Raw genomic sequence first — 18,619 nt, 5'->3', positions numbered from 1 at the left:
TGGAAACAACAACTCAGAACCAAAGGAAAGCAAAGCCCCAACAAAAGAGGAGGAAAAGAGTGAGAAATCTCATCTAAATGTAGGTCAGCATCCGTCCCTGCAGAGACAGGAAGCCACGCTGTTCTCCAAGCACTGGGAAAGTTCTTCATCCAGAGGAAAGTCACAAAGTCACGAAAGCACCGACTCTGGCTTCAGCGAGAGTTGCGATCCCTCCTCGAGTCCCAGCTGCGTTTCGTCTGAGCAAAGCATCGAATGCGTCCCTGAATGCTGCACAGAGCGTCTCCAGAGCGTCCAGGATGCACAGACGGGCGAGCAGAGGTCTCTGGAGGAGAGGATATCTCAGCTGATCTCACAGAACACAGCGGTGGTGGAGGACAAACATCTGGAACACGTGCGGCCGAGGAAGAGCGTACTGTCCAAGCAGGGCAGCATCGACCTCCCCATGCCATACACCTACAAGGACTCCTTCCACTTTGAAATGAGACTCGGTCCCAACAACGTTCACACAGCAGGCTCCTCCTCCAATCAGCATGCTCCAATCACCCGCAGCCACTCCCTCCCTTTCAGCATGACGCTCCTGCAGCCGGACACTCCCTCCCATCGCAGCGATTATGGAACGCTCATTCGAAGGGATGATTCTGTAAAGCAGAACTCCTCCTCCAATCACCACCCACTGGTCCGACAGACCGCCGTGGACTGTAACCACTCAGCAGAAGGCGGTCTGTGCACCAACCAATCATGCGCCAGCAGCCTCAGCTGTGACGGAGACAGCGCAGAAGAGACAAACAACAAGAAGTTCAGGAGGAGGAAGTCGCAGAAGTTTGCGTACGATAAGTGGTACATGTATGGGGGAGGGACGTTCAAGAAGCTCTATAACGTAGAGAAAGTTAGTGATAACAAGTCCAAGAAAAGTTCACCAAGTCCAGACCTGGAGGCTCCGAATCGACTCAAAGTTTGTCCCAAAGCTGCATTGCAGATGGTCGGATCGACGGACTCAAGAAACAGCAGAACAAGAGTGAGCCACGCCATCTATCACGCCGCTAGCTTCCCCATCAGCAACGTTAAATTTCCCCTCCAATCAAGACTCTCGCTGCCTTCTATCGGATTGACACTGACCGATAAACCCGAGGGCGTGACCAGGACCGACCCTGAGATTCAGACCCATGAAGCGGATCCATCTCAGCTTGATGACGGTCAGGTTCCCTCCAACAGAAAGAAGCAGAAAACGGATTTCCAAACAAGCAGCGTGAGTCTGTTTCCTGCTCCGGTTGTCGTGGCCAGTAATCCTCCACAGAGTTCAAACGTCACGTACAGCAACGTTTTCACTCCAAAAGATCCCAGGAGTCAAAGCTCAATCCATGCACATGTGCAACCTGTGGCCTTACCGACCACTTCTCCTTCATCTGCCGCCAAGAACAGCTTCCTACCCAAGTACCAACTCAAAATACCAAATCCTACAGAGAGGGTTTTAAACTCTTCTCCATGTGTTGCAGAACAAAAGACAGAACTTGTCCCGTTGAGTCGTTCTTCTAATCCTGAGGAATGTTTACCCTCCATTTGCAAAAGCCTGAACATCCTAAATGTGACACAAACATGTGTCACTAGCATTTGTCAGAGTCATGAATCTAACGTGAGTGAAACAAGCTCTGGTCCAGGCCTCCTCTCAGGGGCGTTTGATGGTCCGAGTCAATTCCATCAGCCGGTCACATCCACGTCTGTCGTTCTCACCGTAACCACGGCTAACACCGAGAAACCAGCCTGTGCTGCAGTCCAAGCCTTCCCTCGCCCACAGTCATCATCATCGTCATCATCATTACATCACAGCGGACATGCCGTGGGAACAGGAGCTCCTTTGGTTCCTGGTGCCGTTGCTTTGGACCTGGTTCAGCCAGCAGCTCAGAACGTGTTTCATGTCCAGACCGCAGATCTACAAATCTGCTTCCAGATCATATCTGATGAACAGCTGGCCCTCATTGAACCACAGATTGAGTCACTAACCGACTGTTATCAGAGCCGTGATTTCAAAGACAAGGATTCAGGAAACCTCCAGAATCAACCTCAAGACATTTGTGTTACCACAGAAAGCAGCGAAGTGAGAGTGAGTCATCAACAGGAAGAACAAGGTGAGATACCTCAACTATCTGCACAACATTTAACGCAGGGGTTCTCAACCCAGGGGGTCAGGACCCCATTGGAGGTTGTAAGACAACCTTTTCTCGTTTTCTGTGACTGCAGTCGAGTGATAAAAGCACAAGAAAACTGTGAGGCCTGCAAATTATGCCAATTATGCAGATATCAACAAATATCTACAACTGAGTCACTTTTAACCTGTTTTCACCATATTTCATGATAATTTTTTGCCAATTTAACCACATTCTCGATTTGTAATGCCCATTATTTGCCAGTTTAAACTAACCCTACATTATATATTAGATAATCCTGTCTCCCACCCTTTCTGCCACTTTTAAGCCAATATTGACACTTTGAACCCTTTTTACCACTTTTTCTGTCTGTTTTTACAACTCATAACCAATTTCTGTGGTTTTTAAAATATCATTTCACCTCCTTTTACACCATTTTTGGTCACATTGAACCATTTTATTAGTGATTAAAACCATGATTTCCATCTTTAAGATGACTATAATAATAATAATAAACGTTCCTGGATAACAGTGGATATTATTCAGATGAATAAATAAATGTGGTTATCACAGATTCATAGAACAATGGACCATCATTTTACTGACTTTATGGATGGACCCCAAAAATCTCTCCTTTATTCCCCCTTATAGATGGTCCTGTCTCCACATGACTGTTCTTCAATGTTCATGTCTGTGTTCAACCACCTTCAGCTACAGTGGGGGTCCCTGCTCTCGGGGACCTTTATTTTGGAGGGTCCCTGCTCTATGGGACCTTTATTTTGGAGGGTCCCTGCTCTCTGGGACCTTTATTTTGGGGGTCGTGGGCTGAAAAGTTTGAGAACCACTGATTTATGGCAACATCCGCTTAAATATTAGATTGAAATACTGATTCATAGATCAGTTCCTGGAGGGTTCTCATGTTCTCCAACCATTGCTGATAACTGCTGATGTTCTGAGCTTTATCTGTGTTTGTTCTTTTCTTTTTTAATATTAGCTCTGGGACAGTGTGCTAGCTAGCTGACTAACTCACTATCCACGGTTGTGGTTTAGTTCTCCAGCTTAAGTTTGTGATAATCTCATATTTTCATGTTATTACAGAAAGAAATCTGCTTCTAATCCATTATTTCAAGGTTTCAAGCAGTCGTGAGAAATGCCAATGTTCTAGATCTATCCTCGGCTTCTATTGGGACAACAGTTTTCATAAAACATGTGATTGAAGTAGGAACAGCTCAGTTTTCACACCAGATGGCAGTAAAGCATCTCAGAGCTGTAGATCGTACAGAAGAAATTTACCTTCAGTTTTTTCTTTTCTGATGTTCTTCACCTGGACTTTAATGCTCCGTGCTTTTACACAGATTATGAGTTCTGCTAAATTCCTGCATTATAAACTATGAATGACTTTACCACTTTATTCAAGGTGAAAAAGCACAGTCAGATCATTCAGAATCATTTCATTTTTTTAAGAGTTGTGTTTGGTTTGAGCTTCTTTCTAATCACTGAACTGGAGAACCTTCACTGAGAGCTGCAGCTTTAACTGGGATTTACCCATCACATGATATCTGTTTATACTTTTAAAACCATTTTTTACATTTCTAACACAAGGCTGTGAAACTCATATTGAATTAGATTAGATTAGATTAAATAGACTTTATTCATTCCTAAGGACGGTTCCATCAGGAAAATCACATTTCCAGCAGCATTAAAGAAAGAAAAGAAAAGCAGCAAACAGGGTTTAAATAATATGTAAATACAAAAATACAGAATATAGAGAATATACGAGAAGAAGCTAGAATGTACACAAATAAATAATAAATAAACAAACAAGGTTGGTGCTACAGACAAAAACTACTGTTTTAGTTCTGTTTATTTAGTTACTGTTTAGTTCAGGGGCCAAATACAGAGCAGTTTATCTTTAGTGGGCTGCAGGTTTTAATTTCATTTAATTAATTCTAGTTAGCACTTCCACGTATAAATAAAGGATATGTACGGCACTGATAATATCAAAGCAATAAGTGACAGATATCAGACCCTGTCCTTTCACTTTTAATTTATTTGATTTTGTGGCCAATCTTTATATCATTTGGGGAAATTTTGTGAAATGATTCGAAGAAAATTGTAGGATTTTAGACAAATTTAGAGTTTCTTTTAATATTAGAAACTAAAAATAAATGACTTCCATTGTGTGATATAAGCATGGGGGAAATGTGAGTCTTGCTAATATTGTGGAGTTTCAACAAATTTGTGTATTAATGTGGAGATATCAACAACTGAATTAGTTGGTAATTCGCTCATCGGTTCATGGTTTCTCTGACATTTTTGTGTGCCGAATTAGATGCTCTAAAGGGCCGGATGTGGCCACCGGACCTTAAGTTTGACAAGTGTTTTCAAACATTAGAAGCATTTATCTCTGTGATGTAAAAATGAGTCTCACACAGTCAACTGGTTTAAAGCTAGTGTAGGCCATTTTCGAAAGCTAGCATGATTTTGAATGTAGCCTGCTCGACGGCTCCTCCCTTACCCCCCTCCCCCCTCCCCTCTCCCCTCTGTGCTCCGTCTCACTCACATGCATGCTCACAGCTGCTGCAGAAGAGGAGCTCAGCTCATCACTTGTATTGTGTAGAAACATTGTTGTCTCATGTTTCATTCAGCAGTAAGTAAACACTAAACTTTATCATTATATATGTTAAAAAACGACTAAAAACAATGTCAGCAGTGACGAGCTTTCAGTGTGAGCTCGTGCATGTGAGCGAAAACACACACTTGTTACTATTTCCTGTGTTAACGCTCTGATTGGTCGTTATTATAAATGTTGATTATGTTGATACAGTTAGTTATGAAAGGTGCCCACCTCTGTCTTGTTCTGTCAATCGTAGAAAGTTCTTTCCAAACTGAGGAGATGACACAAGTGGGACCACGAGGTGATCAATACCTTCACACACAGATCAGTGTGATGGAGGGACAGAGAGAATCAGAGGGAAACGTTACTAAAGCACAGGTGAGTGGAAATAAATACCACTTTGTTCACGTTTCCCTCAGTTTCTAAAGTCAAACTATCTCAGTAGAAATACTGTATTATTGATCAGATTATTGGTACAGGAGCATTTAGTCCAACTGGATCAATAATAAGCAGCAGATTGGGAACAAATGTCTTTTTATTTTGAAAAACCGTTCAGTTCCTGAACCCTAACCCACTTTAACGCTCCTGTTACTCCGACATTAAATTAAAGATTATAGACTTTAGCTGACTCATGAGAAGTCAAATCCAACATAATGAACCAATAGGGTGGGACGATATCTAACACCATGAGATAACGATATAAAAATGTCTCAAAAAGTCTGGAGTTGTATCGTCATATATCCGACACGCTGACTCTCTCTACCCTGTGTTGGTAGACACAGCAGAGGCTTGTCGCTGCCCCCACAGGTCACCAAAGGAAGTGTGTGTGGACCAGAAACAATGTGGATGTTTTTAAAAGATGAGATGATATCATGGTGTGCTTGTAGTTTCACACTGGCAGGAAGTGTCAGTCTGTCCATGGAACTTCTGGCTCCTGATTGGCTGGTGACAAACATCAAAGGACACATCAGCCGTTAGTGTGTGATGAAATGAATGGAACATTTAAAAAGAAAAGGTGGAATAACTCAAAGAATTGAAGAGATAAAAACCTAAACATAGCATAATGTCCAGAAATGATCCACGTTTTGATACCTTACTCATTCAAATTGGTTGAAAACGATGGAATGAGTTAGAGTAATGATAATAATAATAAAGTTTATAGATAACTAATATATAAATATATACACATTTCAATAGAATAATAATACCTTATTGTTTTTGTTTGTACTTTAAAAATATGCTATAGTATCAATCCCTTGAAACTAAGTAACATGTGAAGTGGGTGATAGGTTGCCATGTTGAGTATGGAGCACGTTCGTGGTATTTCAGCGATGCTAATGATGAGCTAATAATAAGCCTCAGTGAAGGGGGACTGTGATCATCAGATGCTAATATTCTTCTTTTTCTTCTTCTTTTAATAACGGGGAGATAAGGAGGAACAGGCATCTACAAAGACACACTCAGGAATGTCATGTGACCCCATCAGACCACGGACCCCCCACAGTCTGAGTGACCTCCATCCACAGGTTGGTTCTTTGTCTCCAACGTCCTCACACCAGGACCAGGACCAGGACCAGGACCAGGACCAGGAGCTAAAGCTGAGCAGCATCACTGCGTCTCATTGGTCAGCAGCTGAGCGTCCAACAGGAAGCTGCTATGTTAGCGATGGTAGTGCAGAGCTTCCAGCAGAAAGTCAGAACGTTAACAATGCTAGCGCAGAGCGAAGTCAGAATGTTAGCAATGCTAGCGCAGAGCATCCAGCAGGAAGCGTTTGCAATGCTAGCTTAGAGTGTCCAGCAAGAAGCGTTAGCAATACTAGCGCAGAGCGTCTAGCAGGAAATGTTAGCAATGCTAGCACAGAATGTCCATCAGGAAGCGTTAGCGATGCTAGCTCAGAGCATCCATCAAGAAACTTTTGCGATGCTAGCTCAAAGCATCCATTAGGAAGCGTTAGCGATGCCAGCTCAAAGCATCCATCAGGAAGCCTTAGCGATGCTAGTTTAGAGCGTCCAGCAGGAAGCTTCTATGTTAGTGATGCTAGCACAGAGCGTCCAGCAGGAAGCTGCTACGTTAGGGATGCTAGCACAGAGCGTCCATCAGGAAGCTGCTACGTTAGCAATGCTAGCTCAGAGCATCTAGCAGGAAGCTGCTACGTTAGCGATGCTAGCACAGAGCGTCCAGCAGAAAGCTACTACATTAGCGATGCTAGTACAGAGCGTCCATCAGGAAGCTACTACATTAGCGATGCTAGCGCAGAGCGTCCAGCAGGAAGCTGCTGCATTAGCGATGCAAGCTCAGGGCATCCAGCAGGAAACTGCTACATTAGCGATGCTAGCTCAGAACATCCAGCAGGAAACTGCTACATTAGCGATGCTAGCTCAGAGCATCCAGCAGGAAGCTGCTACATTAGCGATGCTAGCTCAGAGCATCCAGCAGGAAGCTGCTACATTAGCGATGCTAGCTCAGAGCTCCAAACATCACGGACTGATCCTGATGTCCACTCCTCTTTAGACCTCCATGAGGACATGTGTGTGTCCATGTTCTCCTCTGACGTTCTCCAGGAGTGTGTGAGCACGGTGCAGAGCTGTCTCAGCCAATCAGAGGACAGCAGCAGTGATGACGAGGGGAAGCTCATCATTGAGCTCTGAGACACACTTTAACTTATTATTTTACTTAATGTTTGATTTCCAGGAGAAAAAGCCACTTTACTTCCTGTTTGTTGTCGTCTTTGCTCCAGTTGTTGACCTTTGACCTGCTCACAGCTGCATGACATCACCACAACACATTCACTCTGTTCTACATCATGAATGTATTTTAAACTAATAAACTAATAAATCTATTTCCTGAGTTTGTATGTCCGGGCAGTAAAATGGGATGAGCTCATATCCTGTCACTTTTCACAATAAAAGTGATTATATGCTGCTTATGTTGGCTCTGGATGAGAAATCAGGACAGCACATGTATATAATATGTGTTTAACTGGTGTGAATTGTTTTGTATATTTTTCAATTATTTTTGTGTATATTTGGAGTCGTGTTCTTAGAAATCATATTAGTATTTTTGTCACCTTTTTGGTGTTTTTTACACTTGAAAAAGTTTTGAGTTTGTTAGTGTATGTTTGTTGTCCTTTTGCATTTTTTCGGTAATTTTGTGTGCTTTTAGAAATCAGTTTGTATATTTATTGGTAATTTGTAATTTTGTCTCTTTTCTGTCATTCTGTGTATTTGTGTTGTTGTTTTGTATTTTCAAAGTAATTTTTTATGTTTTTCTTGTGCTTTTCTGTATTTTTCCTTCATTTTCTACGTTTACTTTGCCATTCACACAGAATTAGGGGTCGCCAACTTGTCTAAATGTATGTATTTAACATTTAATTAACATGAACTCACAGTTACTGATGCTGTGATATATAATCATGCACAGATCCTAGTTACACCTGACTGTAAAAAAGGAGAAAAGATGACAAATACTAGCGTAGTCGATAGTAACTTTCTACAGACGCAGGTAAATCTCTCACAACCAAACAACATTCTAGGAATGACTAATTTACGTTTACTGAAGCACTTTCGTGACTTCAGATCATGACTCCGAGGCTGGCAATGAGCGAGTCATCAGGAACCAGTGTGTGAACAGCTGCCAGCGGGTCCTCGTTCTCCTGCTAATAACAGTTAGACATGTGACGACCTGCTCACGCACACATTTCACTCACCGCTAAAGAAACAACGTTCATTTTGAACTGCTCACTGTACAATGATCTGATCCAATGTGTGGGAGATTTAGGACGTGATGTAACACAGTGGTTACAATGATAAAAGTTATTGATATCTGTTAACGTTAGGCTAAAGTCGAGCACGCAAACTAAAATTAAGAAGATAAGTTCACGTTATAACTGACGGAATAATCAATCTGACCTGTTTTTTCTCTCTCAATAACAACAACATGCATTCATACACTATTCCTAACCTGAAAACTCTTGAATGTCTGAGAAAGTGTAGCAAACGGAAGAGTACGTCACAGGAACATTTCATTTTAAAAGACTTTGTTAATATTTGCTCTATCTGAGAAATTCCTCCAGTTTCTGAAAGTTAATGAGATGCTCTTTACAGTCAGTATCAGGTCATTACAGTAATCTTACTCATGTGACAGAATTATTAAAGATGCAGCTTTGTTTGGACAAAATCATCACACACGCAGTAGAGAGAAGAGAAATACTTAAAGCTGCAGTATGTAAGTTTTTTGTTTTTTTATTTTGCTTCCTTTGGTCAAAAATCAAGAATCCTCTTTGGCTTCTTATTTAGAGTTTATAAATCCAGGAGTGTGATGCTAGATTTCAGCCAATCAGAGATCTGTTCACAGAGTGCTCCATGCGTTACTATTGGCTGCTCCACTTAAGTGGATGTGTGTTCACGTACCATCGATAGTAAAAGTGTAATGATGGACGTTCATTGCATCGGAGAGCACAACAGTTACACGGCAAAAGCAAGAGGAAAAAAGAAGACCCACGTGGAGAAGAAACAGAATAAAGGACAAACAGACTCACAGAGGTCCGTGGACTTAAAATGGACGTCCACCCCACGTCCTGGTGTCAGAGTTGGAGAACCGGGGTAAATTGCATATAAACCTAGAGAAGCATATCCAAGATGAAGATAGTCTGGACGTGGTGTGGTGTAGTGTGGGTCTACTCTGACCTGCAGCTGGGACAGCTGCGCTGGGGGCTTCTGTGAACCTGACTTCCTGTGACGGAACAGTTTCAGGAAGTTAAAGCAAGTAAAATCATCCAAACAGGAAGTCTAAAGTGACGCTAACGTGACGCAGCTATGAGGTAAACTTTGGGACGGGAATTTCTTTACACAAAATTTGAGTTTCTGATTCTTTCGTTAATGTTTGCTTCAACTATCAAAACATCACATTGAGTTTCACCTGGTGGGAGAACGAGCGCACGTTCAAAGACAACATGCACTTCCTGTTAGCAATGCTAATGAAAAGCTCCATGTTTCCATGTCCTTTACTGAGGGCTCATCACTAACCCTGAACAGGTGAACAGGTGAACAGGTAAACAGGTGAATGGGTGAACAGGTGAACAGGTGAACGGGTAAACGGGTAAACGGGTAAACAGGTGAACAGGTAAAGAGGTAAACAGGTGAAAAGATAAACAGGTAAACAGATAAAGAGGTGAAAAGATAAACAGGTAAACAGATGAACAGGTGAACAGATAAACGGGTGAACAGGTAAACAGGTGAACAGGTGAACAGATAAACAGGTGAACAGGTAAACAGGTGAAAAGATAAACAGGTAAACAGATAAACAGGTGAACAGGTAAACGGGTGAACAGATAAACAGGTAAACAGGTGAACAGGTGAACAGATAAACAGGTGAACGGGTAAACAGATAAACGGGTGAACAGGTAAACGGGTGAACAGATAAACAGGTAAACAGGTGAACAGGTGAACAGGTGAACAGATAAACAGGTGAACGGATAAACAGGTGAACAGGTGAACGGGTAAACAGATAAATGGGTAAACAGGTAAACAGGTGAACAGGTAAACTCTACACACAGGTGAGAGGATGAGACAGGTCTGCATTCTTTACATTCTTTCAAAGGTTAAAGGTCATTGTGGTGAAGCAGAAACCAGTTTAATCTCCTGAGTGAAGTTCTGTCCTGTTGATGATGAGCTGTCACCTTCTCAGACACCTGCTAATGTGATTCATACGCTAACACATACCTGTCAAGTCTCCCGTTCTGGCCGGGAACCTCCTGTATTTTACTCCTCTTTCCCGCCATCGTATCAGTATGTTCCTGTAAATATCGTGTATTTTAATGTAATAATTATAAAAAGATAAATAAATAAAAACATTCCTCTGCTTCACGAGCCACATGAGAACTGTCTCCTGAAAATGGCCTGAGTGGCAATTCTAGCCAGATTAGATTAGATTAGATTAGATTAGATTAGATTAGATTAGATTAGATTAGATTAGATTAGATTAGATTAGTTTAGATTAGATTAGATTAGATTAGATTAGATTAGTTTAGTTTAGTTTAGTTTAGTTTAGATTAGATTAGATTAGATTAGATTAGTTTAGTTTAGTTTAGTTTAGTTTAGTTTAGATTAGATTAGATTAGATTAGATTAGATTAGATTAGATTAGATTAGATTAGATTAGTTTAGATTAGATTAGATTAGATTAGATTAGATTAGATTAGTTTAGATTAGATTAGATTAGATTAGATTAGATTAGATTAGATTAGATTAGTTTAGATTAGATTAGATTAGATTAGATTAGATTAGATTAGTTTAGTTTAGATTAGTTTAGATTAGATTAGTTTAGATTAGATTAGTTTAGATTAGATTAGATTAGATTAGTTTAGTTTAGATTAGTTTAGATTAGATTAGATTAGATTAGATTAGTTTAGATTAGATTAGATTAGATTAGATTAGATTAGTTTAGATTAGATTAGATTAGATTAGATTAGTTTAGATTAGATTAGATTAGATTAGATTAGATTAGAGATGAATGAATGAAGATGTTCCGGCAAAAACAAACAAAGAACTCATGTAAATAAATATGTTGTAAAATATAACATAGAGTTTATCTTCATAAAGACCATCAGGATGTGACACAGTAACATGTTCTGTTAGATTAATAACTGATATTATAACGTCTACCACAGCAGAAGGAACCACGTAAGTCACCATGAAAAATCATCCAATCACAAGCTCCACAAATATAAACTGTTTATAAAGTGTTTGTAGTCTGTAATACATGTGTCTAATAAGTCATTAGTGAATACCAGAGAACCACATGAATGAGCATGATAAATGAACTCACTCACACGTGCTGTCCCTTACAGGAGAAAAAGCATAAAGTGGTACATATTGATCAGCTGTTTGTTCATAAATGGAGCGTTTTACATCAGCACATTTAACTCAGAATTGTTTTTCTGGTCAGACTTCATTTGACATAAAATTATCTAGATTTATATCATATATCACCGTTTAGAGAAAATATTGAGATATGAGTTTTGGTCCATATCACCAGCCCTAGTATGAATGTTCACAACATTTTAATGTTAATAAAAGTCAACCTATCAGATTATAATCACAAAACTGTATTTAGGAAGTGGTTGATAAGTGTTTTTTTAGATTTCCTGTGCCTGTGACAGGTGTGCCCTACTACTGCTAACACTGAAGCTAACACTGAAGCTAACACTGAAGCTAACACTGCCAAACATCTGTCCACCAATTACAGTGAGTCATTGATCCACCACAGCACGCACAGGAAGCTGCCTCTACACTTCCTGTGTAAAACCCCCAGCTCACACTTGCTGACTTATCACTTTTTTGTGTCCATTAATGGTCATAAAAGTTCAAGCAATGACAGGTAAATGTGAGGGGGCGTGGCCATTGTCTATCCAGGTGCGTTTGTGATGACATGACAAAATAGTGATTGGTAAACAGAAGGTATGAGCAGAGTACGACTAAAGTTACAATATTTCAACTTAAAGATTATTATTATTAGATAAAGACAAAATAGCATTTCATGGATCAATAAATCAAGGATTATTTGCTTTAAAAAAGTTGAAAATTCTGCTCAAAAGTTTGTTTTTATCTTCACTGTTAACTCTCTTAATGACATTGTTGGAAAAGTTTGGTGCATTGCATTGTGGGATGTGGAGTCCAGTAGTAGGAGGGGGTCACCAGATGCCTTCAAGAAACAATTCTTTTTTTGAAAATTTGAGCCAATTTTTGCTTATTTTTACCCTTTTTCTGCAACTCACCATATTTTAACATAATTTCATCACTTTTTTTGCCATATTTTTGCTCCTTTTAATGTATTTTTGCTACATTTCTCCCATTTCTGACACTTTTAGATCACATTTTAATGCATTTTCTGCACATTTTTTCCCACTTTCCAGACATGTTCATCACTTATAAACCATTTCTACCACTTTTACACCTAATGTCACATATGTTGACCATTATTGTCACGTTTAACCTCTTTTCACCATAGTTCATGATTATTTTTGCCAATTCAACCACATTTACCATTTGTCATGTCATTATTTGCCAGTTTAAACCAATTGTTCCAAAATTGACACTTTTTCTGTCCACTTTTGTTCACTTTAATTTGCAACTTTTACCCAATTTTGTGGTTTTTAAAATCCTATTTCACCATTTTTGGTCACTTTGAACCATTTTATTAGTGATTAAAACCATGATTTCCATCTTTAAGATGACTATAATAATAATAATAAACGTTCCTGGATAACAGTGGATATTATTCAGATGAATAAATAAATGTGGTTATCACAGATTCATAGAACAATAGACCATCATTTTACTGACTTTACTGCATTTTTGTTGTAGTTTGTTCCCAGTTTTCAATTTTGAATTCCGATATTTCTGTGTAAACCCACAAAACCTTCAGTAAAAATACCAAAAATGTGTTGGGAAGTCACTTTGGAAGAAAAGACAAAGAATCACAGTAAGAATGAAGTAAAAACAGTCCTATGCATCCATCTAGGACTCCACATCCCACAATGCAATGCAACAAACTTTACCAACAATGTCTACTAGAGTGTGTTTGCAGTGGAGATTAAAACAAAGTTTACATCTTTTGATGAGCAAAGGATTTAGATTCAGTTAAACATTAGCTGCTATTTGTTGCTCTGTATGTTTAGCTCATTATCCAGCTGTGACCAATCAGATTCTCACAGATGTTGCCGTGGGAACCATAAAGGATGGTTACCCGTCTGTTTCCCTCATCACGTAAACAACCTTGTTGACCCTAAAAAAACACGTGAATATCATGAATGATTTTTGAGAAATGTTAATATTTTCTGTGACATCAAAGTGTTTCACTGACTTCAGGCAAATGTTGGAAAATAAAGTGGAACGTAGATTGTATGTTGTTGTTGTTGTTTTATTGCCTCCAGTAATAATAGTTTATGTGTGAAACTATTTGTCTTTAGGTTTGTTTTCCTTCACTAGCTCCGCCCCCTGTGTGCAGCGTTTTTAACCCTGACATGAGTTATGTTCTGTCTGGCGTTTGACAGAAGTCTTTTATTGTGAAAGGGTGTGTTATAAAGCAGAGCACTGAGTCTGGAGGACAGACACAGTCAGAGGTTCTCACTGAGGGGTTCTCATCCTGAACACCTTATTATAATTATTATTATTATTATTATTCTGTCTCTAATGGCCAGTTTTGGAGTTTTGTGTTTGATTGCAGTTACAGCCTCACTGGTTTATGGTAAGTGATTTTTAAAATTTGTTTTTTATGCTGGTTTTACATTAATGATTTCAAAAAACTAAACATACGGCATCAGGTGATTAGAAAGGTATAGAAGTCCAATTATGCTACTAGAAAAACAAACAAAAAACTAGGAATAATAATAATAATAATAACAATAATAATAAATTATTAAGTCTTAATATATACTAAGTCACAATCTTAGTCACTAAGATAAAATCTCATAATTATGCAATACTAAGTTATAAGATATTGATAATATGACTCATAAGTCATAAATATGAGAAACTAAACCATAATTAGATACTATCTCACAATAATGATCTTAGTGTCTCAGAATAATCTCATAATTCTGAGATAGTATCTAATAATTATGGAATACTAAGTCATAATTATGAGGTACTATATCTTAGTAGCTCATAATTATTTCTTAATTATGACCAAAGAATTATTTATATTTATTATTATTTGATTTTTTCATTTTTTTATGGGTTTCTATAAAAAAGCAAATAGACTAAAAAAAAATTAAACAATATTTCTAATCAGTTATTTTTTCACACAATTATTAAACATTTCAATTGACTAAATTTGAACTCCAGGGGACCCCACATGGGGGTCACGACCCAAAGGTTGAAAATTAAACATGAAAACAAAGGTAAACACTGATGTAAGCTGTAAAAAAAGTAGCTAGTCAGCAAATAAAGAGTGTCGCTATATTTTTTCCTTCTTTTGATATAAAGTGTTTCTGTATGTCATTATGAACCATGACACGTGAACATCTCACTATGACACATTCTCAGGTTCTCCATCCATCACTGATGCTCCTCACAGTGATGATGTCACAGCAGGGGGCCACGCCCCCATCAGTGATGCGTTCAGGAGCCTGAGGCGAGCCAGGAGATGTACGTGTTACACTTACACAGACAAGGAGTGTGTGTACTACTGTCACCTGGACATCATCTGGATCAACACACCTGAGTATGACACACACACACACACACACACGCACTTTAATGAGTATAATATTAATAATAATTTGCATTTCTTAAAGGGGACATATCATGCTAAATCCACTTTTTTAGCCCTTAAATGCATTTTGTTGTATATTTAGTGCTTAGAAGTACAGAAAAAATCAAATTAGTCTCTTCAGGTGCTCCGTAGATATCTTTATATTCTGTTTTGCTCATATTTTTCAATCTGTTTATATTTTTCTATTCTCTATTACGTTTTTTGAACTATTACATCACAGTATTTGCAGCAGAACTGCCAAATTAGTTCATCAACTCCAGGTCCAACACTTCGAGCAATCCACCATTTTTATTTCTCTTTTATTTTGTAGTCCAAGCTCCAGGATGCAGAAGTTACGAGAGGATAAGTCTAAATGTTGGGTTGTTGGATGTAGTAACCCACACGCTTCATTACACCGTCTCCCAGCATCAGAACCTTTTCAAAGTGTCTGGTTGAGTTTTATTTTTTATAGAAATGTACCACATCTGTGGATAAGGTCATTTTAGTGTGTGTGAAGCACTTCAATGATGACTGCTTCATCAACCTCCACCAGTATAAAGAAGGATTTACAGAAAGACTTTGTCTGATTGAGGGTTCAATTCCTTCTATCTTTGGAGACGATGAACAGAGCACTTCGGTAAGCTGTAAATAACGCTAAAAAGTGATGATAAGACGTCCCTGTCATTGTTTTGTTAGCATTAGCAGTTGCACCGTCTTCATATGTTAGCGCTGTGTGCTCGTTTTAGATCCTTGATGATATGGCCTACGTGATTTAATTTAAGTCTAAAGTTTTCATTAGTCATTTCATTTTGACGTTTTTGTCTCTGAAAAGACTGTATTAAAATGCATTTCGTGACGTTAGCTTGGCGCTAGCGTTAGCTCGGTGCTTGTGTTAGCTCACTTGTTAGGGTTCTGCAGGTTCATCATCTTCATTTTCATCTCGCTCCACTGGGTCAGACTCTGGCTGGAACATGTAAGGCTGGATGGACAAGTCTAACGTTGTTGACATTGTGTAAATAACGTGTGAATAAAAAGTTTATGCTCCGCTACATAGCCATATCTCTTCTATCAAACTACAAAAATGGCCGAGCAGGGTGGAGTTGAACCGAGTGTCACCTGAAGAGGGGGCGGGGTATGAAGTGTCTCATTTGCATTTAAAGAGACAGCACCAAAACGAGTTGCTCTCAGAAGAACATCAGAAAAGGGTAGAAAAGGGGTGGAGCTATAATAATGAGGAACTCAGACCCAAGCGTTGCAGTTCTACTTTATATAGACCACAAATGTATGATTTATATGTAAAAAGGAAGGATTTGAAACCATGATATGTCTCCTTTAAAGAAAACACAAGTGTAGATGTATAGTTGAAACACACACATATTTGGCTGCTGGAAAAAAATCAATCCACCAATCAGGAGCCAGCATTTCCCTCTGCTGACCATACAACTGAACCTGTTACTAAGTAACTGTAACTAACTACATAACTGTAACTATGTAATCATGTCTGTTTACCAGCAGAGTAAAAAGGGAGGGCTGATATCCTGTGGGAGGGGCAGAGGGAGGAGTTATTCCTCTTATGACATCACAAACGGAGCAAACTAACTCTGGTGTCTGAGCTCATATTTCTCAGTGATTTAGGAATCTTATATTTATCATTTTAGGACATCATAATGAGGTTATGATTACACAGATTACTGTTAGAAAAGTATTAACACGTGAACTATGTAGAATATGGAACCTTTAAGATCTTTGTTGTAGAAATAAACCTTGAGTACCTTTACTAGTTTTGAAGTTAACATCAAATGTGTTTCACGTATTACCAATAAACAAAACATGAGCACATTTGTAAAAACATTTGAATTACTTTTTTGTATGATTTTCTATCCATTGATCACATCCAGGAAAACAGTTACTTATTTTAAACACTTTTGGAATGAAACCACATGAATAACAGTTCCAATGTGCAGCTCGAGGACCACATATTGAGAACCATTGTGTGTGTGTTACAGGCACATTGTTCCATACGGTCTATCAGGGTCTCAGAGACTCCTGAGGAGGAGGCGTTCAGCTCAGCGTTGTGTGTGTTCTCAGAGTAATGACGACCACTGTAGCTCCTTCTGTTTGGAAAACATCAGGAACATCAGGAACTACAGTGGTGTGCAATAACGTCAACAACCGAGCAGCTGGATCTGCTCAGATTCACATCTGGACTCTGTCCAGATGTTGTGTTTCCTTCGTCCTGAGGTCTGTGAGGATGAAGACCGAGGCTTCCATCAAATTTGATCAAATGTGGGCCACAGATTTTAGACGTAAAAACAATGTTAATGTGCTCTAGTTTATGTTTAAATGAGATAATTAACAAGAAAATTCCTTGATTGTTGTGATGATTTTATTTTTGATTTAGGGAATTATTGTGGATTGTTTTGAAGAAAATTGCAGGATTGTGGATGAATTGAGAGATTTAAAAATTGTGATATAATCATGGGGAAAACTGTAATAATTGTTCTTCAATTTTCTGAAAAATGTGTTTATTCTTCATTGAAAATAATTAGATTGTATTGTTTTATCATCTGAAAATGTTTGTTGGAATTAATTTACTTTTTGTAAAGAACTGTTAAGAAATGTGTGTGTGATTAAAACGATTAGGAATAGTAGCTGAAGCGGTTAGCTAATGCTAATGCTAACGGGAATCTTTTTTTATAAACAATCATTGGACGCTCTGAGCCACGGGCTTTTACTTTGACTCATCATTATTCATTATTAAAACCATAATTACCTTTATTTCACGCTGTAAACTCTTTTTGTAAATAAGTCTGCAGTAAATGATGTTATTATTTTATATCACAGGCATGTTTCAGAATAAAAGGTTATTATGTCATGTTAAAAATAAACAACATTGACAAAATTAAACAATTTATGTTTGAATAGAGTTGATCTGACTGTAGTGTTAGTGATCCTAAAGGTCAAAGGTCAGCTCACATTCTCTCCTGATGGAACTTTATCAAACAAAGGTGTGTTACAGGAAAAAAAATACACAAAACAATAACAAAAATGCACAAAATGACAGAAAAATATAAAAAACATACAAAATTATGAGAAAAATACAAAAACAACTGCAAAATACACAAAATGACTAAAAACTATTACAGCAGAAAAACACATAAAACGCCTCCAGAAACACATACAGTTCATTTGTTGTTTCCTGTGTTAATGCTCTGCTCACGTTTGTGGCCCCGCCCCCTGTGATAAATGTTGCCATCTGTGATATAAACAAACCATGTGAGCTCAGTTTGAAATAAGGAGGAAGTTTAAACAAACTAATAAATGAACAGATATGATTGGATCCAAATAAATTGATAAAAATCTGTCTAACAGAACAGCGCCATCCTCTGGTCATTCCTGGTTTAACACTTATCGTCCACATTTAGGGTTAAAATCAAAGTCTGACTCTGAATCATAACTATTCAAAAAAACATTATAAAAGCAGACATTTGGCTTCAGAAAATACATCCAATGAGTTGTGTTTAAACATGTGGTCCACAGTGTGTCACATTGTTATTACATTATAGTGAAGTTTGAATAATAATATGAATTTGTTTGGATTAAACTTG

General features: G+C 38.5%; 2 protein-coding genes across 2 annotated transcripts in view; both read left to right on the top strand.

Annotated features, from left to right (window-relative positions):
- znf831 (zinc finger protein 831) overlaps positions 1–7,531 on the top strand; it is a 9,069-nt gene extending 1,538 nt beyond the window's left edge. The window contains exons 2-4 of the mRNA XM_028446957.1: positions 1–2,123; positions 5,015–5,136; positions 6,192–7,531. The exon at positions 1–2,123 is cut by the window's left edge and continues 660 nt beyond it. Coding sequence (XP_028302758.1) covers positions 1–2,123; positions 5,015–5,136; positions 6,192–7,406 — 3,460 coding nt within the window. The 3' untranslated portion in view covers positions 7,407–7,531. The remainder of the gene's footprint in view (positions 2,124–5,014; positions 5,137–6,191) is intronic.
- Positions 7,532–13,884: 6,353 nt separating this feature from the next.
- LOC114463841 (endothelin-3) lies at positions 13,885–17,407 on the top strand. The gene is made up of 3 exons (XM_028447662.1): positions 13,885–14,003; positions 14,804–14,981; positions 17,018–17,407. Exons 1-3 carry the CDS (start codon positions 13,949–13,951, stop codon positions 17,172–17,174), a joined length of 390 nt encoding a protein of 129 aa, XP_028303463.1. The 5' UTR covers positions 13,885–13,948; the 3' UTR covers positions 17,175–17,407.
- Positions 17,408–18,619: the final 1,212 nt, after the last annotated feature.

The sequence above is a fragment of the Gouania willdenowi genome, chromosome 5 (assembly GCF_900634775.1).
Source record: "Gouania willdenowi chromosome 5, fGouWil2.1, whole genome shotgun sequence".
NCBI lineage: Eukaryota > Metazoa > Chordata > Actinopteri > Blenniiformes > Gobiesocidae > Gouania > Gouania willdenowi.
This window is presented reverse-complemented; position numbering and strand designations above follow the sequence as displayed.